General features: G+C 51.0%; 1 protein-coding gene across 3 annotated transcripts in view; it reads right to left on the bottom strand.

The window, feature by feature from the left end:
• The window catches only part of Gsg1l (GSG1 like), a 192,699-nt gene that overhangs the window by 61,976 nt on the left and 103,113 nt on the right, over positions 1-27,610 (bottom strand). For 2 of the 3 annotated variants that reach the window (XM_085693051.2, XM_085693050.2), the window contains exon 3: positions 15,470-15,622. In XM_085693051.2, the coding sequence (XP_085549177.1) occupies positions 15,470-15,622 (153 nt within the window). Of the gene's footprint in view, positions 1-15,469; positions 15,623-15,977; positions 16,296-27,610 lie in introns of those variants that run through there. The other variant, XM_085693052.2, reaches the window with a different exon arrangement.

The raw sequence follows: 27,610 nt of genomic DNA, 5'->3' as shown, positions 1-27,610 counted from the left end.
CTTTCCGTTTTTATTAAACTTGTTAAAATTCTTAGCTCTTCCAATCCCCGAAAGGCCAGCCTCTCCCTGGCCCTGTGCCTGGGGCCAGGCTCATCTGTATAAACGGCCTGGTGGCCTGCACAGTCCCTGGCTTACAGGAGTGAGCAAAGGAGGTGGTGGAATTTAAATCACAAATGACCAGGAGCTGCCTGTCCTGCAGCCAGGATTCTCACACTTGTGGGCTGCTCCCACGAGAACTTTCGGATCCCCCAGGGTGCTGTAGCATGCTTGGAACCTCTACCTCATTCACGGCACTAGCATGCAACATCATCTAAATGCCAGGCATGGGGGCAGCCGCAGGAGCCTTGGCACAGCTGTTCCCTTAGGCTAATGAGGAGAAGGACATAACTCAAAGTAAAATCAATCTTTACATCTACAGAAATAGAAACACGTGCAGCCATGGTAGAAGCTGGCAGCCGGAGAGCTGAATCCAACCTGCAGGTGCTGGTGAAAGCCAGGAGAACAGATGAGGCTTTTGGCCAACATTTAAAAGCTGGAGGATTTCCATTAAAATATGGGAGTTTTGGCTTCTCTTGTAACAGTCTGAAATTCTGGCCTCACTGGGTTTCCATCCTCCTGGCGGCTGTTGTGGCCTGAGTGTGTATCCCGACCAAATTCACCTGCCAGGATGCTGGGAGTTAGGTATCAGCAGGTAGGCCTTGGAAAGTGATTAGGTCATGGGGGTGGAGCCCTCACATGGGGATTAATGCCCTTCTGAGACTAGATGACAGGGAGCTGTGTGCTGCTGCCAAACCCTGAGGATGTAGCTAGAAGGTGGATTTTATAAGCCAGGAAGCCCTCAGCAGGCATCCAAGCTGCCAATGTCATGATCCTGGGCTTTTTGCAGCCTCTGGAGCTCAGTTTATGGTCTTTTTATTCTAGCTTCCATCTATGCAGGCAACACTTTCCTCTTGAGCTGAGTGAGCTGCCCTGTAGCGGAAGCTCAGATGGAGCTGAAGGAAGATAGAGAATTTGATAGAAGGCGTACCGTGGTGCCATCAACTCCTTGGCCACTGTCCTTGGCTGTCATCCTGCAATATCCCAGCACATCCACATGCCCACATTTCCTTCCAGGCTACTGGTAACATTTAAGCTCCAACGTGAAGGGATAAGCTTAGCCCCTGTGGCTTGGCCTTCCCAATGGCTTCAAAAAGGAAGGGAGCTTGGAACCACATGTGAGGAAACCAACCTGCTTACCCGGGGGTAGGGAGTGAAAGGGACTGCTCCCAGGAGCTCTGACCCGGGTGGGTCCCAGCCTCCATCCATCTCCTTGCATTCACCCTAGGAAGCTAAGAACAAGTATCTGGGTGAGGAACTGCCATTTGGGACAAGGAACCACACAAAGAAGGCTCCTCAGGGTTGCAGTGGAGAGGGGCTTGGGGGTGGTCTAGGGCTCACTTCTTCAGTACACTAGGGATGGAACCCAGGGCCGTGCCCACACAAGACGAACACTCCACCACTGAATTGCGTCCTCTGGCCTTCTTTTTATGTTTATGGTTTTTATTGTGAGACAGGGCCTTTTGTGGTAGAGGCAGACCCTGATCCTGCCTCTTGAGAAGCTGGAAAGATGGGCCTTGTCTTGGGACTCACTTTGCGTGGCAGCGGGAAAGATGGGCCTGGGTGACTGTGCCCCACCCGCCTCCCTCACGCTTCCTTTCTTCCACCACTCTGTCTCCCCTTCTCTGTCCTTGTGTCTCCCTCTATACAGGTGTGTCTTTCTGTCATAGTGGGCCTGGCCACCATCTTCCTCTGTCTCCTTGTTGCTTAGGCCTTCCCTCTCCTTTCCTTGGACTCCTCAATCCTTGCTCTGCAGAGACCTGTTTCTCACCGCTATTTCTGTCTCCAGCCTTACAGTCCAGAAGCTAGGCAGGGGTCCCTCAGTGTTCCTAACACCTGGACCATACACCCAGTCCCATCACAGCCCCCTCCTCCATGCCTCTCGTTCCTCTTCTCCAGCCCACAGAACCTCCCTGGGAGGGGAGGGGAAGTGAGCTCCAGCGGAGTAGTGAGGGAATGACTGGACAGGATAGACTAACCAGGGCCAAGCTCCCAGAGTGGAGCAAAAAGAGCGCCAAGAGACGGGAGGTGGGGCTGAGAGGGTAGCAAGGGGCTGTGTCCCTGCCGAACAGCTTAGGTCTTATTCTACCATAGGAGTAAATAGCCACAAGAATCATAGATCCAAGGTGATTAAATGAGGCCAAGGGCTAACTCAGTTTGGTAGACTGTGGCATCTCTTGAGGGACTAGAACTTGAATAAGACACAGAGCTGGTGATAGACCCCCACCTTCAGTCAAACAACCAAAACAGAGATAGGTCCGGAGATGGCCAGGTGCTGATCTGTAATTTTTTCTTTGCTTTCGTTCAACAGGCTCTGGACTCTGACCACTCTCCATCCCCCAGGAGGTCAGGAGGAAACGAAACCCTCTGGCAAAATGCTTCCTGCTTCTTCCCATCTTCAAAGCCTGAACTGAAGGAGCATATTCTGCTGCGGTGAGGGTGGAGAGATGGGACACTGGGCTAGTTCTAAGCATGGAAAGAGGGAGGTCTGACCTTCAGGGCAGGAGACTCGGCTGAGGGTCTGGGGTGATGTCTCCTTGACTAGAGCAATGGTTTAAAGCATGTGACCCAGCCTTGTGACCCAGCAGTTCCTCTCCTAGGCTCAAGAGAAGCCAAATGTGTGCCCACAGAGACGCTTTTTTTTTTTTTTATAATGTCTGTAGCATCATTATTCCAGCAACCTAAAGGCAGAGACAGCCCTGCTCCCTCTGCCTGCGGAGTCTATAAAGGAAGGTGGTATGTCCAAACAGTAAGCACTTAGCCAGCAATGAAAAGGAATATGAGTCTAGTCCCTGCTGCAATATGGATAAATCTCAAACAGATTACTCATAAAAGGCAATAGACCACGTGATCCATTTCTAGGAAATGTTGAGACGAGGCTAGATTACGGGGCGGAAAGTGAGCAATGGCCACTCAGGGTTGGAAACGGAGAGTAACTGCTCCTGGGTTTGAGATTTATTTAAAATTAGAGGAAATGTTTTTGAATTAGACTATCACGATGCCTACTAAAAATTACCTTGAAATTCCATGTTTTACACAGGAAAAGATTATGGCATGTAAATTATACCTTAATAAAGTTGTTTTTAAAATATTTTTTATAATTAAAAGTAAGGAGACTTTTCCATTAAAAAAAAAAAGAAAAAGAAAAACAGATTTTGGCTTTCCTTGAATGCCATGTATACTTCTCCATGGTAACCATGAGCTATGGGACACAAGTCCCCAAGTTTACCCTGGCTGCTACACTGCCTGCTGAGGTACACCTGGTGGCTTTGTTTACACGTGCCACTCATATGGACATTTGCGCACTGGACAAGAGCCTCGATCAGAGTGGTAAAACCACAGGGGCCGAACTTCCCAGCCCCATTCTCCCTTCCCATGTCTGTCCCAACAGCAGTGTGTCCTGGACTAGAAAGACCCATGTGGGTGCAGGCGGAGGCTCAGCCCAGCACTCAGGCGTGTGTGCTGTGAAGCTAGCGTGGCTGACAGGTCCGTGTCTCACTTTTCTCAGCTGTAAAATAGCAATGTCATAGCACCTGGCTAGCAACAGTAGGATCAAACAAACAGAAACTACTGACTCCAGACAGGCCCTTGCTATGTAGTCCACGCTGGCCTAGAGCTCACCGTGTAGCCCAGGTTGGCCTTGAACTCACAGTCTTCCTGCTTTAGCTTCCTGGCTGCTGTTGCAGGTCTAAGTCAACATACCAGGCTGACTCTAATTTCTTGCACTGTGTTTTACAATTCCCAGGTGTTCTGAAACCTGGGAGTTTTTCTAGAACTTATTTGGCCACAGACATGACTTGGCTTGAACTCATAGATACCACTGCTGCCCACAGGGGCATGTCCTATTATTCTGTGGAAATGTAGGCATGTGATTCCAGGCTGCTGCCAGACTGCTTCTGGGTGCTATGGAATGGGCAGTCTATGTTACCTTCTAAATCCAAAAAGGGATGAATTCTGGAACATTCTAGTCCCCAAAAGACTGGAAACTGTGTCCTATATGAGGAAGAGGATTATGACCAAGACCAACCCCTGTTTGTGCTTTGCCTGGTATCATATAAGATTATAAAACCATGGCGAGGCACCAAAGGCAGTAGGGTAAAGAGTCTGAACATTCCCGAAGTTGACTCTTCTGCCAGCCCTGGGGTATGGACGCTTAGAGTCGGAATTAAGATCCCAGGCAGAAGCAGATGTGTACTGCCCCTGTACACCTAGGTTCAGAGAGGAGAGCAGTCATGGCCATGTCTGCAGGACTGTGTGTAGAGAGCTTGATTGGGACCATGATCTCAGGGCACAGAAGGGCCAGAAGGGTCACTGCAGAGGCAAAGCCTACAATTCCACACTCAAAGGCGTCCTGGATGTCCAGGCCTAACAATGCCTTCCTATAGACCCTTAGGTCCTTGTGCCAAACAGGGGAGCTGTCTTGGCCCTCCCCTCCTTCTAGTGTTATTGGTGACTTCAATGTCCCTAACCAAGGCACAGCTGAGAACGGGTGCCAGCTTGACTGCCCACTAGACCCTTGTTAGGAAATAAACAATCTGACTAGGTGTTGTCCTTGATTCCTGGAGAGGGAGGGGTTGCTCTAAATCCTAAGACTTTCCCCTGTATTAGGAGTGTCATTCAGGAGCTCCTAGCACTGTCATGAGCTTATGCAGATGAGATGAAGTGACTGGGTCTGGTCACCAGAAGAGTTGGAGCAAGCCTGGCAGGAGTGAGACACAGGATCACGATGAACTTCTCACTCAACAACCTTGTTAGAACAGTCCAGAAAGGACTGAAGCGTCTGTGTGCTTTGCACCAGAACTGCATAGGTTAGTGTCATACACCAGTCTTCACATGACTTTCTGTGGCAGTCCACAGCAGCCCCAGGCCACAGGCCTCCTACAATTTTAGGTTACCTGGGGCTTCCTTCCTTAAGCCCTTGGTCTCCTGGGTGAGAGACGATGGGTCCCTCACAGTGCAGGAGGGACCCTAAGCCACTGCTGGATGGGAGCTAATACGACCCCTTGGAGCAATCTTGGAGCAAGCAGTTCTGGCTGGGCTCTGAAGCCTCCTATGAACCTAGTGGCCAGCAATGGTCATCTGCTCATCCGTGCTCCCTTTTCTTGCTTTGGTCCTCCTGATCAGCTTCTCCATACTTCTGCCACACTCCCTGGGGTTGCCTCCTTCCCACAAGCATCCTGGGATTGACTTCCAAGAACTCTCAGTTTAGGGTCTATCTAAAGCCAGTGTATGAAATGGGCCTTATAGGCTCATGTGTTGAGCACTTGATACCCCAGCTGGTGAGGCTATTTTGGAAGGTTCTAGAAACTTCAGGAGGTGGTGCTACATGTCCTTGAGGGTTATACCTTGCCCTGACCTTCTCTATCTCCTGCTCTCTGCTTCCTGGCCTCCATGAGGTGAGCAGCTCAGCTCCCACGCTGCCCTGCCTAACCCCAGGTCTGAACCAGCAGACCATGCTGGACCCTCAAACACCATAATCCAAATCAAGCTTTAAGTGGCTCCTCTGGGGTATTCTATCACAGTGATGTAAAGTCTGACTAATACTCAGAAAATTGGTGCCCAAGTAGCGAGGTTACTGCTGTGGTTACCCGACACGTGCTTGAGAAGCTCTTGCAATTGGATTTCAGAAGTTTGGAAATTGGAAGATTCAGGCTAGAGAAGCCCTCGAACCTGGCTGTGAGCTTAGTTTAGTGAGAGACTCTGGTGGGAGCGCAGAGAACCAGGACAGAGCTGGGAATGCAGACAAGCGATACTGTTGAAATTTCATTTAGAAACAAATGGGGTTTTTTTTGGGGGGGGACCCAAACTAGATGATGTTCATGTTGCATTGTGACAAAGAACTTGCCAGCATGTTTCCATGACTGAGACCCTGTGGAAATCTAATGCTAAAAAGGCAGCGGACTGAGTAATCCTCAGCGGGGATGGGCGGGGGGGACATAAGGCGCCCTGGTGTCAGAATGTGACTTTAAACAAGTTTGTAGTGATCATTAGGAGCAAAGGGCAGAGAAGTCTGGAAGGCTTCTTGTTCAGTCTGAAAAGGATCACATTTAATGCTGTTGACACGGAAGATATAGTTGTTAAAGAGAATGACACCATTAAAAAAAATCCATGAATGTATTGAGCAGTAAATATTATCCACACGTTTTGTGTGTGTGTGTGTGTGTGTGTGTGTGTGTGTGTGTGTGTCTGGAGATGGCCTAACGAAACCCAGACTGCGTACAGTTTGACACACTCTAACAGAACAGGCAGGTGCTTCGCAAGGTGTCTTGTGAAACTGGCAGGACCCTACCCACTTTCAGGGGATAAAAATGAAGTCATGTCTAAAAGGCTGCCCCTTAAGGAGAAGGCACTGCAAGGCATGTTCCCAGGTCAGGACCCAGGCGCTCAGCTGGCATTCCAAGGTGGCCTGGCCACTGTTCAAGGGCTGACAGACCCTGGTTTCATCCACACTGTGCTCGCTTTTCAGGCCTACAGAACATCCAGGGTGGCAGGGACATGCAGGCTTCCACCCAGATCTCAAAGGATGGCCCAGAAAGGCAGGCATTGTACCGCTGAGCCAGATTCACTGAACGCAGCCCCTGAGAGCGAGGTTTGTGAAACTGTAGGGGTGGGGGTGGGGATGAGGCTGGGGTTGTGCGGGCTGCCGAGGGAGACCACGGGGAAGTTGAAGATGCCAGAGGCATGTAGTGTCAGCTGGGGAGGCCAAACACAGAAGCAGCCCAGGAGAGAAGTTAAATGGAACGCAGCCTGCGTGGTGGTCAGGATGCTGATGCTGCCCCAGGTCTTCAGAACCTGCATTAGGCCACCACGTGTCCCAGGTGCCACACACAGAGCTACAGGAATCAGAAAAGGCTGATGGCTTTTAGTCTTTCCTTGGGCCAGTTGTTGCCTGTCATTTTCCCACAACTCCAGTTTGGGAACAGGAATGTGAGCTCTGATGCATGGCCTCTCAAGAGTGTGTGACTAGTTCTTTCTGGCTCGCTTAGTTGGGTTTTAAAACTCTTACCCGATGCTAAGAGTTCTTGAGTCTCACAAGAGACTTGAGACTTCAATGTTTGAGCAATGCAGGGACTGTTAACATTTCAGGGACTTTTCGACGTAGAACAAATGTATCTTGCATTATGAGATGGCCACAAATCCTTGGGACCAAGTGTGGGATGTTATGGCTTGAACATCAACTGTCCCCACAGGCTTATATTCACCTGGGGAGTTGCTGGGAACTTCGGAATAGGGCCTGACTAGAGGAAATAGGTCAGTGTGGGTGTGTTCCCGGAGGCTGTGTCTTGCCCTGGCCTCCCCACATCCCTTTCTCTCTCCTTTTCTCTTACCCTTTCTCTCGCTGTGTCTCTGTTTGTCTGTCCCTCTGTGTGTCTGGCTGGCTGGCTCTCTCCCATCCCTGGCCACCATGATGAGATTGGCCCTGCTATATCAAGCCCTTCCTCCATGATGCTGTGTTTTACACAGGACAGAAACAATAGAACCAGCCAGAACATAGCCAGAACCGTCTGAAAACCAGAGCCAAAATATACCTTTCTCTTTTAAGTTATTTCTCCCTAGTATTTTGTCATAGGGACGAAAACATTCATAATTTTTAGTGAAGGAACTGCGTATTCCTAGAAGCCTAAGTCCCTTGGCTCCATCTCAGAGCCTCTGTCGGTCCTCTGACTTAACAACCCATCTGGATTTGCTGTCAGCAAATTTCCTTGAGCCCACCATTGCCCAGACCCTGCTTGGTCCAAGTGCTAAGCCCACAGCATGGCGAGAACTCCAGGAGCAGGCCTTTCTACCTCTGGAGTCCCACGACAAGCCTTCTCTTCATACTGACAGAGTTGGAGAATGACTGCTAACGCAGGCGATACCCTAAGGGCCTGAACACGGCTGTGCCCGATGCTTGGCCAGCCCCTACTTCCAGTTACTGAACAAACTAATTTCTATCACCACCCTCTCTTCCTTCATCAGATTTAATTAGGCCCTTATCACCTTCAACCAAAATAATTTTAATAATATGCAAATAGTCATTTGTATGACTTAGATCCTCTGCATTGTTATGGTTTAAATCTCCAGAGTCCCTCGCAAGCTTATGGTTTAAGTGCTTGGCTCCCATACACGATTTTCAAGGCTATGGAAACTTTAGGGACTGGGGACTGGATGGCAGAAGCTGGTCACCAGGGGCCTGGGAGGGTTGTGCCTGACCTAGGTTCTGACCTGTCATCTCTGCTTCCTGGGCCATCATGATGTGAATGAACAGTATTGCCACGTACTCCTGCTACCGTGGATAGAGCGTGCCCCTCCCCACCTCCCCATCCCCTTAACCCCCACCTCCTCATTCTGCTATAATGGGCTGAAATCCCTCGGAAACTGTGAGCCAAAATTAGCCTTCACCATGCAAGCACTTCTGTCAGGGCTTATCACAGCGTCAGGAAAATAACTAACACAGCATTGCTCTTTCTCCTCCTCTTCCTCCCTGTCTCTCTTTCTGAGGCAGGGCCTCACTATGTAGTCCAGACCTGCCCCAACCTCATGCTCCTTCTGCCCCAGCCTCTCGGGTGCTGGGACATGCCATGAGCCACCCCGTGTGACACTCTCTGCAATTGGGAGCCACAAAAATCTACCTAACTACTTGCCCTCTGGGGTGTGGGCAAAAGACCCATTGAGCTGCGGCAAGGTGAGGGTCAAGCAGTGTGGGAGTCATGGGTGGTGGTTGTTACAACCTGAGTTTTGATGGGTGAGGTAGGGAGTGGAATTAGGCTCCCAGGGGACTCATCCTGTCTAGGGGAGGATACAGCAAGATCTAAAGCCACCATGAACCCACCAATCTCCAAAGCAGACTAAGCGCCAAAGCCACAGAACAGAAGAAAGTGTTACCCAGGGAAGGTGGGGACTGAGCATGGTACTCCACCCCAGCCTCCTGAGCCAAGGGAAGACACACTTGTCAGTCACAGGCAGGAGTGGACTCATAAACATCCCCTCAAATTGGGGGTGAGATGAAGGCTTCACCTTTTTGGGTGAGTTAGAGTGGAATCAGAGAATGTTCTAGTTCCCAGGCTCCATGATGGATGGAGGGTAGCCACTCTTTCCTTCCCACCTAGTTCCTCAGGCTAGGGGTGTCTGCAATGAAGGGGGAACCCTCATGATCCAGAGTTTGATCCCTCTGCTCGGTGGTGACCAAACCTCTCCCTTTCCCCAGACCCTGTGCTTAGACCCACAGCTCACCTTTAAAACATTGCCCAAACTCTAGCTTTCAAGTCCTTGTTAGTTTTTATTTTATCCCCAAAGTTCCTTTTCTCGTTACATAACAAAATAGGCTGTTGCTGAATTCACACAGCTGGTTATTTCCAGGGAAACGGACAGGTGTCTCTTCATGCCACGTGGATCTTACTGAAAGCCTACAGTGAGCTGGAATGTGAAGGAATTTTCCAAATGGCTTGTTTTCCTACTTTAGCAGCATTTTCCCCAGGAGCTGGAGGAGGGCAGAAATTGTCCTGCCTGCTCCCAGCCTTTCTGGGACTAAGGTTCTGTTCCCTAGAGGACAGAGGAGGTTCCAACACCCCTCCACTGACACTACAAGGTGGGGGAAAGGCCACAAGTGTGGAAATAGTCCCCCATGGTCCCCAAAGTACCAAAATCCCTGTGAGCCACTTTGGGGTCTCAGCATAGTTTTCACAGGCCTTGAGCACTGTTCCTTCATGAATGCAAGGTTGAAACATTTTATTGCTTTGCTTTATTTTCAGATAGAGGCTTTCTATGTACCCCGGTTAGCCTAGAACTTTCAATCCTCTTGCCTCACCTCCCAAGTCCCGGGGATTACAGATGCTCTTTGGTTGACTTTTAGTTGTATAAATATAAATACAACACAATCTGGAACATCCTCACAACTTTGGTTTGTTTATTTTTGTAACTGTGTAATTTTAAATCTTTAATTAAAATAATTCATGCACTTTTGTGACACTGCGGATGGAACCAGGCTGTGCCTGAGCTAGGTGAGCCGGCAGCCAATGAGCTGTGACCCTGGTTTAGTGTTTTTATCTGAAGCGATACCCGGTAACTGTACATATTTGAAGGTGGTGTGACATTCCAACACAGGCATGTGGTGTGTTGATTAGGACAGTTGACATAGCCATCTGCGATGGTGAATCTTAATTGTCAACCTGATAAACTTTAGAATCACCATGGAAACAAGCCTCCGCGCACGTCTGTGAGGGTGTTTCAAGAAAGGTTTCATAGAGCACAGCAAGAACTCCCACCCCACAAACGGGCGGCACCATTCCCTGGGCTGAGGTGGAAAGGCTAAAGGGAATGAGAATTCATCTTCTGCTTTCTGATTGTGGATGCAGTGCCTGGCTGCCTCATGCTCCTGCCTCCGTGTCTTCTCCGCTATAGTGGACCGCACCTTTGCACTGTGGACTAAAATAAACCTTCCTTAGTTCCTTAAGTGGCTTCTATCAGATGTTTGTCACAGCAGCAAGAAACATAATAACTAATACATGTCACCTTTGGGTCTCTGTGTGGGACCCATTCAGAATCTCCTCCTCTTCTTCTACCCTTTCCCCCTCCTCTTCCACCCTCTCCCCCTCTTCTTCCACCCTCTCCCCCTCCTCTTCCACCCTCTCCCCCTCTTCTTCCACCCTCTCCCCCTCCTCTTCCACCCTTTCCTCCTCTTCTTCTACCCTTTTCTCCTCTTCCTCCTTGTCTTCTGGCAAAGTCTTGCAATGTAACCCATACACAATTATTGTCAACCACAGCGACCTTTCTGTACAATAAGACAGGATTTCTCCCTCTAACGACACTCTTTCAATCGTTTATTATTTTAACTCTCTCTTCTTATTTAAGCAGTTGAACTCAGAGTGCTGTGTGAGTCCCTACAAGTGCGGTCCACTGCAGGCCCCACAAGGTCACCATGGGAACAACCTCGGGCTCACCACCTGTACAACCGCTGCTATGAGAGACACCAGACACTCTTCACTGAGAGAAGTACCCGGACCAGGCCTCACCCAGAGAAGGCTGCTCCCTGCAGCTGTCACTCGCAGTATATTCGAGGACAGCTAGGAATATTGATGATGGTGGCAGCCTGAGAACCCAGGCTAAGCCTTGCTCTGGACAGCTCAGCATGACAGGCACCGGGCTCAATAGTTCTCTAGATAGGATTGCAGACAGGCCAGCTTCCTATCGGTACAGTCTGGTCTTCACCACTAGACTACAAGGAGTGGTGCATGCGCCCATGGCAGACTTGCCCCCACTGCAACCCCCACTGCACGGTGCCACTGTTAGAGAAGCAGATGTGCACACACTCTGGCTAAAGACATTATGAGAGGTCAGAACACCCTATAGACATCACCTTGGCATGTATTACAGAAACCATACTTTGGATTTTGAATGTTTAATCTTTCTTTTGCCTGATGCCATGCAGTTGGACCCTTTCTTATTTTGAGACAGCAATTGGCTTTTAGCTCATAATTCTCCTGCCTCGGCTCCTTGAATGACGGGTTCCCAGGAATACAATACCATGCCTATCTAATGATGGGAGATTTTCAACAAACCCACCCAGATTCTCATTATAGCCAGACTAAGCAGGCCAAAGATAGAACTCAAGGTCAGGACTGGTTCACGTGAAGACTCAAAGGGGTGTGAGTCAAACTGAGCCACATGAGTTTGTCTCCCCCATAATGCTGCCATCATAACCAACTATAATCAGTGGGCTAATTTTCATAATTGCTAATTAACCCTAATAACTAGTTTGCATGATAAGAACTGCCTGGCTCTGCTTTCTCCTCCACCGGAGGAACATTTTCACCTTGGGCTCATCTGGATCAGTAGACAGCAGGACCCGGTGCACCCCAGGCGTCAGCTCTGGCCTCCTCCTGAACTGCAGGAGCTCCCCAGCCACCCAGGGGACCCATTGACATCACTCCACCCCTCCAAGGTTCCCAGGGGACCACTCTAAACCAGCTTCCTGTGCCTTTCCAACAGTAGGTTGGACACCAGTCTTTCTTTGTAAGAGCCTTGAAGCTTGCCTCCGCCTTACTCGGCTCTCCCCATCTCCCGAGTGTCTCCTAAGAATAAATATTAAACCCTTTCTCTCCATGACCTGATAGTTGGGTCTTCACCACTTCACCTGGCTGCTATTAACTTCTGAGTTTCTGCAGATTCTGCTTTCTGCAGATTAATTGAAAACAAAAATCCTTTGTCCTCCTACCTGGTCACACCCACAGTGTGACTCTGTGAAAGCAGCAGAGACACAGAGACCCTTGAAAGCCAGTTTGAAGTGGCTTAATTCCAGTGCCATGATTGGTCAGCTGTGCCAACCAGAGCAGGTCAATTAACCTCCCCGAGCCCTGACTTGTTCAGATGTCTGGAGTTACACAGACAGCCAGTTTGCTCCAGCAGCGCTAGCAGTGGGCCTCCCTGCTGGGAGGAAGAGCTGCTGCTTCTTCCTTTTTTATGGGCAGAGGCCGTGATGAGCCTATGGAAGAAGCTCAGTGGAATGGAGATGGCTGCTGTGTTAGCCGCTTTCCCTCCTTCCTGTGATTCCTGGCCGAAGCAACTTAAAGAAGGAAGGGCCAGTTTTCGGCTCACGGGTTGCGAGTACAATCCATTGTGGCTGCTGGAGTGCAGGCAACATCAGCACCAGGAGGCAGGGGAGACGTGGGATGCTCAGCTGGCTTTCCCTTTTTACACAGCCTGCAAGCCCAGCCCGTGGAATGATGGGTAATGGTGAAGATGGGCCTTCCTCCTCCACTAGCCCACCTAACCCTCCCTCACAGACTAGCTCAGCGCTTGTCTCTAAATCTCATCCGGTTGATATTACCATTAAAGCCACTTTGGCTGACAACAGACATGTACTCGTTTGGACTAAAGAAGGTAGAGAAGAAGGCTGGAGGCTACATGGCAGTGGGAGGGGTACCTGGATGAGGGGCAGAGGGAAAGAAAGGAATAGTGAGGAGGCCACTGGCCAGAATGAGGAGCACACCCAGCCCCCTCTTGGATCCCCCATGTCTTCTTAGTCACCCCGCTGCTCAGTCTGTCTAAAGGCAAAGGCCAGCTAGGGACCTCTGCATGGCTGAGTCAGGGGCTCCCTGGCTGTCTGGACCTGTGGAGCCCTTCTCAGAACGATACTTTCAGCTGATTACAGAGGGAACCAATCACTGAGAATGCATTTAGCAAAACACTCAAGACTCTTCATGTGGGAACATGCACGCTGTTTTGTGAGCATGTTAAACAAGATTTGGTGGATGCCTAATAAGCGCCCCGCTCCGGAGGCTGCGCATCGGAACACCTGCAGCAGCTGCCGTGGGATGTGGAATGGATGGATGCTGCAGGTCACTGAGTCCCAACGCCTGCCCCATCACCACGGTGCGGGAGAATGACGAGTGACATTTACAAGCTGCAAAAATAAGGGTATAAATTGTTTCCCAAACCGGTTCACAGATTCTGAATTCTGTGGACTCCGAGCCTGACCTCACCTTCCTGCCATTCCCTAATTCCTCCACTGTCTCAGAGTCCTAGGGGCCTCATCATGGAGGGGGTGCCTGTTTTAATCTCTGCTATTTCTCACTTTGATTCCCACAGCAGCCTCCCTGTCTCTATTCCCAGTCTCGCTGTGGCTAGGATGTGGCTAGGATGATGTGACACTCCGTATGTGACAGGCAAGCACGGCCACTGAGCTATCGCCCCAGCTCCCTACTGTCATTTATTTTAAAACAGAGTCTCGCTAAGTTACACAAACTGGCCTTGAACTCAGTCTGTAGCCCAGGCTAGTCTTGGTACTTGTGATCCTCCTGCCTCAGCTTCCACAATAGTTGGGATGGCAGGCCTGTACCCAGCTCCCTCCCTACTGTCATTCTGCTTGGTTCCATCCAGGCCCCACCCTGAATTCAGAACTCATCCCCAGTACGAACCTGATCTTGTCACTCCCTTATCCCCTTGCTCTGAACTACTCACTGACCCCTGTTGCCTGCAGGATGAACCTGGGAGGCCTCTGTAAAGCAGCAAGGTCACCTCAGCTCTTCAACTTTGCCTCAGCACCTTTCTCCTCCTGTCTCTGCCTTCCTGTCATGCTGAAACACAGTCTGGTCCCCAAGATCTGCCATACATGGCTCCTTCACACCTCAGTTTAGCATCACACTCCCTAGAGAGGAGTGGATGGCCCTCCTGCCTGGGACAGAGATGTGCCAGGCCACATTATGATAATGTCACATCTTCCTTTAGTGCAAAAAAAAAAAAACCTTCCTATGAGCAAGTCTTCTTTCTTCATCCCCTAAACCCAGGCCAGTGACTAGAACCCAGCAGACCTTCAGTGGATGCTGACTGAGCAAATGAATAAAAGACTGAAAAGGGCAGGAGGGGTCTCAGCCAAGAGCAGTAGGGAACGAGACAGAGCCGGATGCTAGGCTATCACTAAACCCTTCCCCTTTGCGCGGACTCCCCCAGGTCCTCATGGTGCATTTGATCTGGGGAGCAGGCTGTAACTTGTTGAGTTCAGCTCTCTGTTCTTTGAGAAATCCCTCTGGTTTCTATACGTACCTCAATTAGAGGTGATTACGTCCCTTGTCAAAGGCAGTTCTTCCAGTGTGTGAAGAATGGGATTGCCGGGTTGATAGAAATTCAATTTGCACATGGCTTTTTAGGAACAGATGTCTTGCAGAGGCCAGCCAGCATGGCTGGTCAGCCCTGAGGACAATGACCATACTCTGGAGCACTCTCTGCTCAGCACTCTGGGACTTGGATACCACATATCTAGCCCAAGGCCCTTTCTTGGTGTGCTTTCTCCATCTTTCTGCGTCCTGGGGTGGGGGGGGCGGGGAGCTTCTTCCTCACCACCTCCATAAGGGGAGGTCCAAGGCGGAAGTCCTCACTGCAGATGGACTACCCTTTGTTCTTCCCTTTCTCCCTCCTTCCTTCCTTTCTTTCTTTTTTCCTTCCTTCCACCTTTCTTCTTTTTCTGGCCCCCACTGCGAGGGATGGAACTTGAGTCTTCATGCATGCTTTGCAAGTGCTCTGCCACTAAGCAGCAACCTCAGCCAGAAGGGATCCTTCTCTGCAGCCCTGAGGGATCCCCTCCACGCACCCCTTTCTATCACCTCCCTGCCTCATACCCAAATCCAACATACATTCCAGTGGTACCACATGTTCATGCTAAGCACCACATAGCTGACCCTAGGTATGTGTACTTGTCACTACAAAGCCAGACCCTCGTGCCCAGCATGCTGTGGACATTTATAAATGGTAGGTCTGGGCTCAGAGAAGATGCAGTAGCCTGTGCTCTTCCATCCTCACAGAAGATGTACCCAGGCTCCGGTGCACCGCATCCCTTGGGGCTGAGCCAGGGGAGATAAGCAGTTGCCCCCCCCCCAGCACTGCTCTCCACATTCCTTACCTGAGAGCACCGTGAAGACGGCAGCAAAGGCGTTGAGCTTGAGCCCGTCTATGACGCTGCTGGAGTGGACGAGCTCAAGACACATGAGGCTGAAGCCGACTACCAGCAGAAGGATGTAGAGCACCTCAGAGACCACTGACAGCCACAGCACCCCTAGAGAGCGAGGCAGGAACAGGTGAGAAATGGTCCGCCCTACCCAGCCAGCACACCCACCAAAGACAGCAGGTCACTGCAAACCCAAGCTCAGTTCTAGGTTTTCCTGTGCTCTGGCACCCTGAGGAGCCGGTGTGGGGTGAAGGTGACACTGAAGGCATAGAGCAGGGCCCCTTCATCTCAGCCCTGAGGGTCACCCTACTGCAGACTCTACATGGTCAAAGTTTCCATTGCTAAGTCCACTGGGGGAGGTTCTCTGTTACCTGAGCGACAAATGTCCCTAATCCCATTACCTGACCTCAAGCCTTGCCTATGCCTTTACCTGCCCTGCACTCTCCCTTGTACCCTGCCCTACCTCTTAGAAACCAGCACTGCCAAGTCTGTGGCTTTGGCCTGTGCTTCTCCCAGGAGCTGCTGTGCTCTGCTGTGAGCCTGGACATAGATGATTGATCTCATTTGATCATTGGCCTGGAAATGATCCATCACTGCCCGTTTCTAGGACTCTGAGCATGATGTCACCGAGGTGGACCAGGAGAGAAGCTCACAGGTGCCAGTGAGAAAGATCATCTGGCTTCAGCCTTTCCTAAAGGACGCCGCTCCTCAGCCCTTCCTCAAGGACACTGCTCCACAGCCCTTCTAGGTTTTTCCATGTCTTCTGGGTTTTCCCATCTTGGACTACTAGCACTGCTACCCAGTTTAGGCACGGCTGCTGTTTTCCTGTCCCACACTGCCACTCCCTCCTCTTCCTGTCTGCCTGTCACTTGCACGGCGCCTGCTTTCCTCTGGTCTCTGGTTTCCTTGCAGACCCGCATCCTGGCACCTTGTCTTAAGCAAGCAGTTCATGTCTAGCCAGGCCAAGCTTCTCGTCACCCATCTCGGGCTCAGGAGCAAACTCTGTGCCTCAGTTTCTTTTTCTATAAAGTAGGGGTACTGCCAAGAGCTGTGGTGCCAGCACTGGGGGAGAAGTGGTTTCTTAGTACTATGTAACACTCTAGTTTGCCCAGTGAGGGACCTGGTCACTGACCCGCTGATGCCGCCATGTGGACGGAGCATGCTGACTTGTGGACATGGAGCCCAGGGGCTTCCGACTGAGGTCATCACGGGAAGGTGGAGTCAATGGGGTGAAATGAGCTTGTGGGTCCATGGAAGGGGGCGGTATAAACGGTAGGAACGGAGACCTACCCGGCATGGATTCCCATCCACGCCACACTGATGTGTTTGGCGATTATAAATCAAGCCTGGCAGGTTGGCGATAAACGCCAAGACCACTCCATTCTGTGAGAGCGGGCCACAAGATGGCTGCAAGAGCGGGTGGGAAAGAGAAACCTGGCTCAAGGCTGGGAAGATGAAGACAGTCAACTGTCAACCTGGTACAGTCGAGAGCCGCCTGGGAAGAGACTGGGGATGTGACTATGGGGGATTTATTTATTTATTTATTTATTTATTTATTTATTGTTAGTTAGTTAGGTCAGTTGAAGTGAGAAGAGCAGCCTAAACGTGGATGGCTCCATTTCTTGGCTTTGGGTCCTGAATTGTGAGAGTAGAGATGAGCAGTCTGCATGCATGTGTTCATTCTTTGTGCTTGGCTGTGCACGCGCGTGTGACCAGCTGCTTCCTACTCCTACCTCTAAGGATGGCAGAGCTGGGCTCTGAAGGGACCAGCGGTTCTGTCTTTGCCCAGGAACCTCTGGGGATCCAAGGGGCCTGGGATCAAATCCAGGCTGTTTCACTGGCCATGAGGGGCCCACTCAGAACCTCAGTGATCTCTTCTGCAGAATGGTGTCTGGAAGGGAGATCCAGAAAGTGACTGCTCCCCAGAGAAATAGTCATTGCAGTCCTTCAGGAAGGGAATGTCCTCAGGAGACATGCGTAGAGGATGTGGGGATGCAGGGAGGACAGGAGGGTAGGTGCTCAGCCGAAGGAAGGATGGTGTCTGACCCGTGGTGGCACCACTGGGAAGCAGTATCTCAGAGTTGTGTCAACCAGGGCCTTACTGCAGTCCTAGCTGCTCAGTCTTGCTGGAGGGCACAGAGGGAAATGCATGTTCTGGTGGTTGGACAGAAAAGTCTCCAGGGGCCCCCAAAGCCTTCTATGGGCACTGGGAGATTGGTGGGACCTCAGTGTTATTTATTGCTGGGTCTGAAACTTAGCATGACAATCACAATGTCTATTATAATTATAATTATTATTTTGCTTGTGTTTCATAGATAAGGTCTTACTAGATAGCCCAGGCTGGCCTGGCACTTGGAACCCCGCTTCCATAGTGCTGGGATCACAGTGGTGTGTCAATCTGCGCCTTCATGCATGTGCTCCAGAGCCCAGTGAGAGGGTAACAAGCTGAATCTAGCCCATCCCCCAGCCTAGTTCTGGGGTACCAGGGCCAGGTTCTCTATCCTCACCAACCCAGGTGTGCTCCCCGCTGGCACTTTATCCAGCTGCCTAGTGATGCCCTGGTTACGAGTACCCACTCTGCCCCCACGGAACCAACCTCACTCCCAGGAGGCAAATAAGAGTCCCCCAAAGCAGTGGCTGAGATGCAGATGGCACAGCTCAATTTCCTTACAAAGATCGAAATATTGAGTTGAACCAGAGAACGAAGAAGCGGTTTTATTTCCTGTGATTCTAATACTTCTCATTACCTCCATCCAAAGAGTCCTTAGTGGCACTAACAATGCTTTCTTAAAACCTTTCTAACGCTTTTTAATGTGGGGTGTAGGGTGGGGATCAGGGTCTCATGCAGTCTACGCTGGCCTCCAATTTGCTGTGTAGCCCAGGATGGACTTGAACTCCTGATCCTCCTGCCTCCACAACCCAAATGCTTGGATTTCAGGCACATATCACCATGCCTAATTTTATGAGGTGCTAGAAACTGAACCCAGAGATTCATGCTGGGCAAATCCTCTACCAACTGTGTCACCTCCCAAGCATCTCCTTGCCACGTTGTAAAAGGAGGCTGAGCCCCGAGTCCAGCATGTTGTGTAGTTACTTCCCGTGCCGGTGATTCTCTGTGGATTTCTCTTCCACTCTACCTCCTCCCTCTGTGCCACCCAGACATCCTCCCACATTTCTACTCAGGTCTGCATCCAGGGACCTGAACAGCCCGGGACCTATGGCTCAGCCCTCAGGGGTAATGAGACACTGGCGTCTGCCCACTCTGCCCCGCCCAGGACTACCTATGCTGTGTTCCACTTCTTGGCTTTAAGCACCCTCTCCTCCTGGCTAGGGCAGTACCAGCTCTCCATTGCTGTCAGTCTTTGGGGACATTAGAGCCCTCCACTCCATAAAGGGAACTGCTGTGTATCACTTGAACAATTCGCTGCCCCCAGGAATCCTTCCATCAGATTGGTTCCCTCTGCTGTTTGGAGTATCTCCACCCCTCAAGGGCTCTCCCTGACTCATCTTTTTGTGGGGGTCAATCCTGGTCTTCAATCATATCTAGATCCAAGTCAATAGTGCCAGTAGCATCTTGACCAGCTATCCAGAGGCACCGGGCACCGGGAACTGGTGAAGGGTAATGCAGAGGCTCAGACCCCACCTGACACCGCGGGACTGGGAGCTATGGACTATAAACTGTTGCAGCCGCCACTGTGGAAATCAGCAGGCAGATATGGCAAACAAACAAAACAGAATGACCATGTGACCCAGTTGTGCCACTCCTGGGGTGTACCCAAAGGTGTCCAACGCGGCATGTCACAGAGACCAGCACGCCAGTGTCCGTTGCTCATCTAGCCTCGGTAGATACATACAGAGCCAGCAGGTGAGCAGATGAGGAAAACGATGTTGTATATGCATAGAGGAGTACTATTCAGCCATAAAAAGAATGAAATGGTATCATTTTTAGGGAAATACATAGAACTGGAGTCATCAGGTTAGGTGAAATAAGCCAAGCACTTTTCTTCTAGTTATCAGAATCTATATTTCTATTAAGTAGAAGGGAGACTGTGGAGGGTGCCAGGAGGGGAGGGAGCATAAGAGAAGGGTGAAATTGATGGAAATACATTATTTACATGTGTAAATGTCGTAGTGATTCTTTTTTACAAATAATATACACTAACTAATACAGAGAGACAAAAGAAAGGCACTGGCGGGGGGGAGGGCTTTTCTGCCTTTAATGGGACTGCACACGGTGTGGATAGACTCTCAGGTTCTGACCCCACATCTTCCTTTCACATATATACACACAAAGAGAGTTGACTTTGGGGAATGAAGGTCAGTGTTGGGATGGCAGGTGTTGGTGTCTGGAGGACACAGAGCAGGGGTGGGGATAGTAAAGCGGTGGGAGACAGTATGTCCCCCCCCACCCCCGTCTGGGGAGAGAAGGAGCAGCAGGTGCCTTGGTGATGGGGGAGGAACCTGTAAGCAAAGACGGGATGGGGTCTCCGAACTTGCAACTAATGGCTAGATTTGCAGCAGGGAATGGGTGACCTTCAGGGGCAGAAGAAATGGAAAGATTTCTCATCAGGTAGGGCCGAGCTGACAGTTAATCCTGTTAGCTGCACTTTTTGCCTTTTTAAAAAACAGCTTGGCGAGGTCAACTCTGACCCGCCATTGATGAGATTGATGGGTCTGCAGGAATGATTTCCGTTCCCTGCAGTGCCTCCCCAGCTGAGGCCAGCCAGGGTTGGCTCCTCACTGAGCTCAGAGACACCTGGGGGAATCAAACCTCAGCCTCCTGTGACCTTGGATGGGGGTCACCTCCATCCCTTGCTGCCCTTATTTGAGAAGTGGGCATGGTAGACACGGAGCCAGAACGACAGACAGTGCAGAAGCCCCTGTGGATTCCATGGGCTTGCTGCTGGTGCATGTGTGTGTGTGTGTGTGTGTGTGTGTGTGCGTGTGTGTGTGTGAAAGTCAAGTAGGGCCATTGCCGGTGAACAAGTATAATTATTAACAATTATAGTCAAGCCTCGCTCTGAGAAGGAGGGGATGCCTCTCAAGAGCTGTGTGGGCACAGCATGCCCCTACCACATACCTGGCCATGCAGGCTTGTGGGGAAGAGTGACCATCTCTTGATGGAAGGAGATGCCATCAAAAGGCTTGTTTTGACAGTAAACATGCTTTTAAGTAGAGTTCACAGTAAATAACGTGAAGTCAAGCACCGTGGTAGCTCATGCCTCTAACCCCAGTACTTGGGCTTGGGGAGGCAGGAGAATCAAGAGTTCAAGGTTATCTTCATCTACATAGCTGGCTCAAGCCTAGCTTGAGATGCACAAGATTCTATCTAAAATGTAATTAATTAATTAATCTATAATGAAAAACAGAGGGTAGGGAGAAGGTTTAATGGGTAAAAGTGTTGACTTGAGGAGTTCGAACCCCTGGCATCCACATAAAAAACTGAGCACAATGGTCCATGTCAGCAACTCCAGCATTGGAGGCCAGAGGCAGGTTGACTCTGGGGGCGTACCAGCCAGCCTAGCACAAGGGGTGAGCTCCAGGTGCAGGGACTCTGTCCTCAAAAAATGGAAAGAAATGGTGAAGAACAATAGAGGAAGATGCTCAACATTCTTTTTTCACCTCTGCATTCACTTGCCTGAGTTCTTTCAACACCACACACAGGAAAATGCAGAGAGTGGGTATGTAATCACCCTCATATGCGCCACGCGCACGTGCACACACACACATGCGCACGCACGCACATGCACACGCGCACGCATGCCCCCCCACACATACATAGAATGGTAGATAGGTATGCATCCTCATATGCACCGCCCACATATGGAAAGTATAGATTGTAAACACATTTAGTGACTATCCTTAGAAGTGCATCACACCATATGTAACTGGATATTCTCTGTCTCTGCATGACTGTGGGTGTGCTGGATTCGTTAGGGTCAGCATCACCACAAGCAGAAGAGCGACATTTTGTGATGGCAGGAGAGCGGCAGGAGTTTTCAGTGTGGTTGTATTCTCATGGGACCAGTGCTATGTATGCCACCATCATTACACAGGTTGATGGGGCCCAGCAAGGTCACCCTAGGAGAGGAGGGGAGAAGCTTGAGATTGGGCCAGCAGCCATTACCATGTGGAACCACAGTCCCTGTATCGTGAATGAAAGCCAGGTCATAGTTATAATCAACGCTAAGGCAGAGAAGCGCAGGTAAAGGACTCTGTTTTACCAGAGAGCCTGGGCATGGGACTCCTATCGAATCCCAGTGTTCCCACGTGAAAGTGGGGTCTCTGCACCCACTTCCTGACCCACTGTAAGCACTGGTAGCTCATTGGTGAGGCAAGGGCTAGCACCTCTCTGTCTGCACTTGCTAGATGAAGCCTCAGCTGTTCCTACTAGGACTCTCAGTGTTCCTGGTGTGATGTCATCCAGGGGACCTCTAAGGCCTGAGACAACAGCCTTAGACAGATAAAACCCTTGGGAGCTCAAAGGGCAACAGTTGCAAAATCACAGGGTATACAAGACACCAAGATGCGATGGTGGGGGGAATACAACCCTTTTTCCTCAAAATAAATAAATGAAATACACTGGATCAATAAGTCCAGCACAGTAGCTGTGGGCAGCGTTGGGCAGCATGCCCTGACGCCAAGCATGTTAAATCATGTAAATGACACAAGCCGGTCAGCTGGGGCTGGGAACGGCTCAGTGACAGCTGCTGCTTATGAAATGTCAGTGTGGGGGGGATCAGTGACCAGAAGGCGTGGGCTGCCAGGAAAAGGCCGGAAGCCTCGCAGAAGCAGGAGGGGGAGTCTGCAGTCACCTGCAAATGAGAGGCTTTCTGTCTACAGCCAAGCTGGGATGTACTGTCTCAGAGCAAGGCAGAGGCAGAGCCAGGCTGGGGCTCTGTGCCCCCCTGAGCTGTTTTCTGTCACATAATGGGAACATAAGGGTTGGGCACTCTATTAGCAGCAAGGGACAGAAGTTTGGAGGAAAGGAGTATTCAGTAGGGGAAACTGAGAAAGGGGCCTAGCCCTGAGGCAGGCTCAAAGGTTCATCTGCTGCTGGGGGCCTCAGCTTCCCCCTTGGGAAAGTCAGGGCTTTCTCACGCAAGCTGCCAGCAGACAGAATCCAAGCAGCAGCAGAAATGTCTTGTTTGGCCCACACAATATTTTTAAAAATATCCACATTCATTGTCAACATTTAAAAATAAGAAGTGCCTCATCAAACTCCAGCTTTCTGAAGTTCATTTGCAAATTGGGTGGGTGTGGCATAATGAGCCCGAATCCTCACATGGCCACAGAGGTTGGGCCAAGTCAAGCCAGGGTTACTTCCTAACAGAGCTCTGACGGGGACACAGACCACACCGGACACCTCAGCTCCCCATGGCTCCTCCCTGAGTTTACAGCCCACAAGACAGGGCTAACCTGACACTACAGGGGCATGGTTTTTTTTTTCTGTGTCTGGGTATTGCTCAGTTGATCATACACACACACTGGATCTCCCTAGATAGCCCAGGCTGTCTCAAATCTGTGACCTTCCCATGTCAGCCTTCCAAACTCTATGATTGCAAGTGCACCCCTACTCCTGACTCTGGACACAGCACTTCAAGGCACTGGGTGAATGAAGTGGGGCAGAAAAACAGGTTCTCAAGGTATCGATAAACTGTCACACAGGGCTGGGGGTGGGGCTCAGCTGTACTGAGTACTTGCCCGGCATGAGCAAGGCCCTGGATTCCATCTCCAGCACCAGGAAGTTTCCGGAAAGCGATCCAGCCCTTGTGACAGGCGTTTGGACTTCACACTGGGGACTTCATCTGTAGATGCATCATGCTGTTTTAAGCCACCAGATTTCTTCAAAGTCACCTCCTCCAAGACACCCCTCCGGCCCACCCTAGCCTCAGCAGTGGTCCCAGGGAGACCCCTGTGTAAAGAAGGGGTCTTGAGCCTTCCTCTCGGTGTATCCTGTAGGGGAAGAGCCTCAGTACATAGGAGGTCTTCGGCAGTCCCCTGTCCTCTCTCCGCAGCGACCACTGAACAAACTGGTTCGTCTCCGACAATGCTCTCCCTCCTCAGAGGCCACAGTCCCTGTCAGTTCTAAACCATCTCTGGCAGATGTGCCCTTTAGAAGGGGCTCTGCTGGAAGCTGAGGGCAGTCGCAGAACATCTGAGGCCTGTCACTGTGACCTTGGCCTTCAGTACCAGATGACAGCAATTGCTCTTTCTTTTCAGGCCCCAGATGCTGAGTTGGGGAACACACCACTGCCTCACATGGTGGGACTGGATGGTGGGGAGGGAGGAGGCAGGAGATCACAAGGCCAAGGTCGAGCTCTGGCCCCACAGGCATGCCTTCAGCCTGCTCTCAGGTCACCCTGGCTGAGATGCCTGCCTCCCAGCCTCCCATTTCTGTCTGGGCCTTGTAGGCGAATGGACAGAGACAGGCAGAGAATTTCAAGGAGGCCCAAGGGCAGGCCTCTGGGCTTCTGTGACTTTGTGCTCCTTCCCCTGACTTCTCCCGCTCCTCCTTTCCTTTTGTCTTTTTCTGTCTCAATTTTTATCTCCCTTTTCTCTTCACAGCTACCTATGATATTCTTAAATTTATAATTCAATGCCATGGCTGTATTTTTAAAGAATCAAGACTCTTCCATGCCAAGACCACATTCCTTCTGGTGGCCAGTGGTCAGGGCTGAGTGGCAGCTGGCTGGGCATCCAGCAAGAGAAGCAGGCCACAGTGTGAACAGACAGGTCGGTCTGAGAGACCGCTGGAAGAAGCCATGTGAGAGAGGAAAAGTAGGTGTGCCCAGTCAGCGATGGAGCTCAGAGGCCCTTAGGGAGTTGGGGGCATGAGGCCAGCAGGGCATGGTGGGAAACTCCCTGGACCTCGTGGACACCAGTTGCTCCCATGCCACCTGTTGCAGGTCTAGAGTTGTGTGGCTGTTACTGGGGTGAAGGAACGGAAATCTTTCCTTGTCCTCGTTGGTGTTTGCTTGTTTGTTTTTGTCCACTTGACATAGCCGGAGTCATCTGGGAAGAGGAACTTCAGTTGTGAAAACACCGCCATCAGATTGGCATTTTCTAGATTACTGTTTGATGTGGGAGGGTCCTCTGGGTAGTAATGCCTGGGCAGGTGTTCCTGGGCTGAGCAAGCCATGGGGAACAACAATTACCCAGTGTTCCTCCCAGGCCTCTGCATCAGTTCCTGCCTCTGGGTTCCCGCCCCAACTTCCCTCAATGATGCGCTGTGATGGGGAAGCACAAGCCAAATAAACCCTTTCCTCCCCAAGTTGCTTTTGGTCCTGGTGTTCGTCACGGCAATAGAAACCCTAGTGAGGACACCCTGCAATCCAGCTCAATGCCTGCTTGCTGTGAGGTCTATGCAAGTGACCTCGCCTCCCGGAGCATCATAGTAAAGATTCAGTGAGACACACAAACAGGAAAGCCCAGGCTTGGCTCTCGTTGGACCTAGAATCTTCTTACTGCCCCCTTTTTCAGAGGAGAGCATAGAGACTGGAAGAGGGGGTGGGGTGGAGAAAACTCAAGTCTCTGGTCCAGGAAGCCAGGTAGAGCGGGCAGCAGATTACGTATGGGCTATCTAGCAGCTAGAGGCCAAGTCAGCTATGGCCTCTGCCCTTTGCCCCACTGTGACCCTCTTGCTGTGACCTGACAGATCCAATCCTTCTGAGTGCTAAGGCAATGCCCATCCTCACTAACCTGGTCTGAGAAACAGAAGCCACTGTGCCTGTTAGAATTGAGTTATAAGTGACTCTCTCAGGCTTGTGTTTTGGGCAACTTCCCCTAGGTGGTTTTGGGAGACATTGACAATTTAGGAGGCGGGCCTTAGTCAGAAGTAGCTCACTAGGATGAGGCCTTTGAAGGTAATACCTGCCCCTGGTTCTGGCCTCCCATTGTACTTGAGGCCCACCAAGATGTGAGCAGCTTCCACCATACAGTTCCACCATCAAGAATTCATCAACTGTGCCTTTTCTGCCGCAATTGGTGGAAACGCCCTGAAACCAGGAGCTAAAATACGGTTTTCCTCCCTTAGGTTGTTTCTGTCGGTGTTTCATCACGGCAGTGAGGAAAGAGACCAAAACAGAAGAGAACCACGTCCCTAGCCTAGATCCTGCATCAGCACCGTAGGCACAGAAGAAATGGACCGGGCCCAGCTCCCCAGGAGCACCAAACTGAACAAATGGGTCCCGCTTCATCATGGCCATGACTATGTCAGCCAGGAGAGCCAGGCACCATAACTGTACTCAACAGACAGCAAACATGCACCTCCATCACCACCCTGTGTGTGTGTGTGTGTGTGTGTGTGTGTGTGTGTGTGTGTGTGTGGAAACTGAGGTTAAGTGCCAAGCCCAGGACTCCAGCCAACAGGTAGCAAATCTGGGACTCCCTCCAGAGGGAAGGGACAGTGTTGGGGTTTGCATGCCGCTTCCTGTGCCTAGATGCTTGTGGGCACGTGACCTAAACCTTGCAGGGCCTGGGCTGCTTTATCGGAATGACAGAACCTCAGTGGGGCCTTTCAGGAAACAACAAAATACAGGAGAAGGCTCCCAGGATGCAGGGAGCAAAGGCCACTGTGGGGCAGACTGTGGAGCCAGCATGGTGGTGAGGACAAGAAGAAAGTGATTGATCTTGCTAGAGAATCCCCAGGGGGATTTTACCACAAGGACAAGAGGAGAGCCAGAAAAGTCAAACTAGATAGATGAGGACGTGAAGGCTAGGGGCTCAGCAGCTGAAAGAAATCAGAGTGGTTGGAGAAGTCAGGGTGGGTAGATAAGTTCTCCCAGCTCCCAAGCAGAGCCAGGAACACTGAAGAACAAAAACAAACACTTGCCCGGGATGGGGTCCTCACCAATGACGGCAGTCTCCTGGCGGGGGCAGCCAAGGACAAGAGGGGTCCCAGACAAGATGGTACCCATCGAGGCATTGTCTCTGTGGTTCTCAGTGTGCTTGGACCACACGGCCAAGTCTCTAAGAGGATACACAGCTCCACAGATTTCACCAGTCTTTCCCACCCCTCCAGTGCCGAGATAAGGACCTTGACCTCCTGAACTGTGACTGCCTTCTCCCTGACCACTCTATCCTCTCCTCCACCCTCGCTTACTCCCTCTGGTCATGGTGGCCTCTCTGCTGTTCCTTCAAGGCAACAAGCCTGTTCTACCATTAGGGCCGCTGAACGTGATGCTCCCGCTACTGTAAATGTTCTTCCCAGGGTCTGCAGTGACCTAAATAATGTCTATGTCTCCTAAGTGCTCTTGGGTTCAAATTTAATACCCACATCCTCTCATACCTAAATGCCTCATTCAACAGTGTCTTCCTGACCATGGCCTCACTGCTTAAATTGCCAACGGCGGTCCCCGACGTGTCTAATCCTGCTCAGTATCACACACTGGGGCAGTGGTTGACGACCATGCGGGTCAGCATCGCATGTGGGGGCAGTGTACAACCCTCATGGACTCAGAACCTGATCATAAGGGAGCCCATCATCCTTTTTATCCCTTCACCAGATGGGAAAGACCCGCCCTGAGAGAGGGTGGGAGACTTGGACAGCCACCAGCAGAACTGTGGGATTCCAGAGCTTGATAAGATTCTCAGGTGGGTCACACAAAAAGGAGGCCAAGATTCACAAGCTGCCCAAATCTCCACAGGGTAAGCCCTCAGGCTGCTCCAGCTAAGGGGACCCTCTGACACCTGGGTGTCACCGTGTAGCTTGGGTTTCACTGTGTAGTGATCTTGAACTTGCCACCGTCCTCCCTCTCTGCCTCCCCAGTACTTGGATGACAGGCAAGCCCACCATGCCTCACTGCTAGACTGGGATTATTCTGGTCCAGGGGACATTGGCCTGTAGGGAAAACAGTACCACTGTGTGAATGTGTGCACGCACATGTGTGTGCGTGTGCAAGTGTGTATGTGCATGTGTGTGCGTGTGTGTATCACAGGGAAGGGGATCCCGTCTGGCCTGCCAGCCACCCTGTGCCAACCCTGGAAGGAGACAGCATCTTTCATCTTGCCCTCTCCCTGCCACCCCCACCAGGACCACAGGATCCCGGCTTTATCACTCTGGTAGAGAAGTTTAAAAATACCCAGACTCCCTAG

Source organism: Myodes glareolus, chromosome 7 (genome assembly GCF_982192425.1).
Source record: "Myodes glareolus chromosome 7, mMyoGla1.1, whole genome shotgun sequence".
Classification (NCBI taxonomy): domain Eukaryota; kingdom Metazoa; phylum Chordata; class Mammalia; order Rodentia; family Cricetidae; genus Myodes; species Myodes glareolus.
Note: the sequence above shows the minus strand (reverse complement) of the source record. Positions and strands in the feature narration are given on the sequence as shown.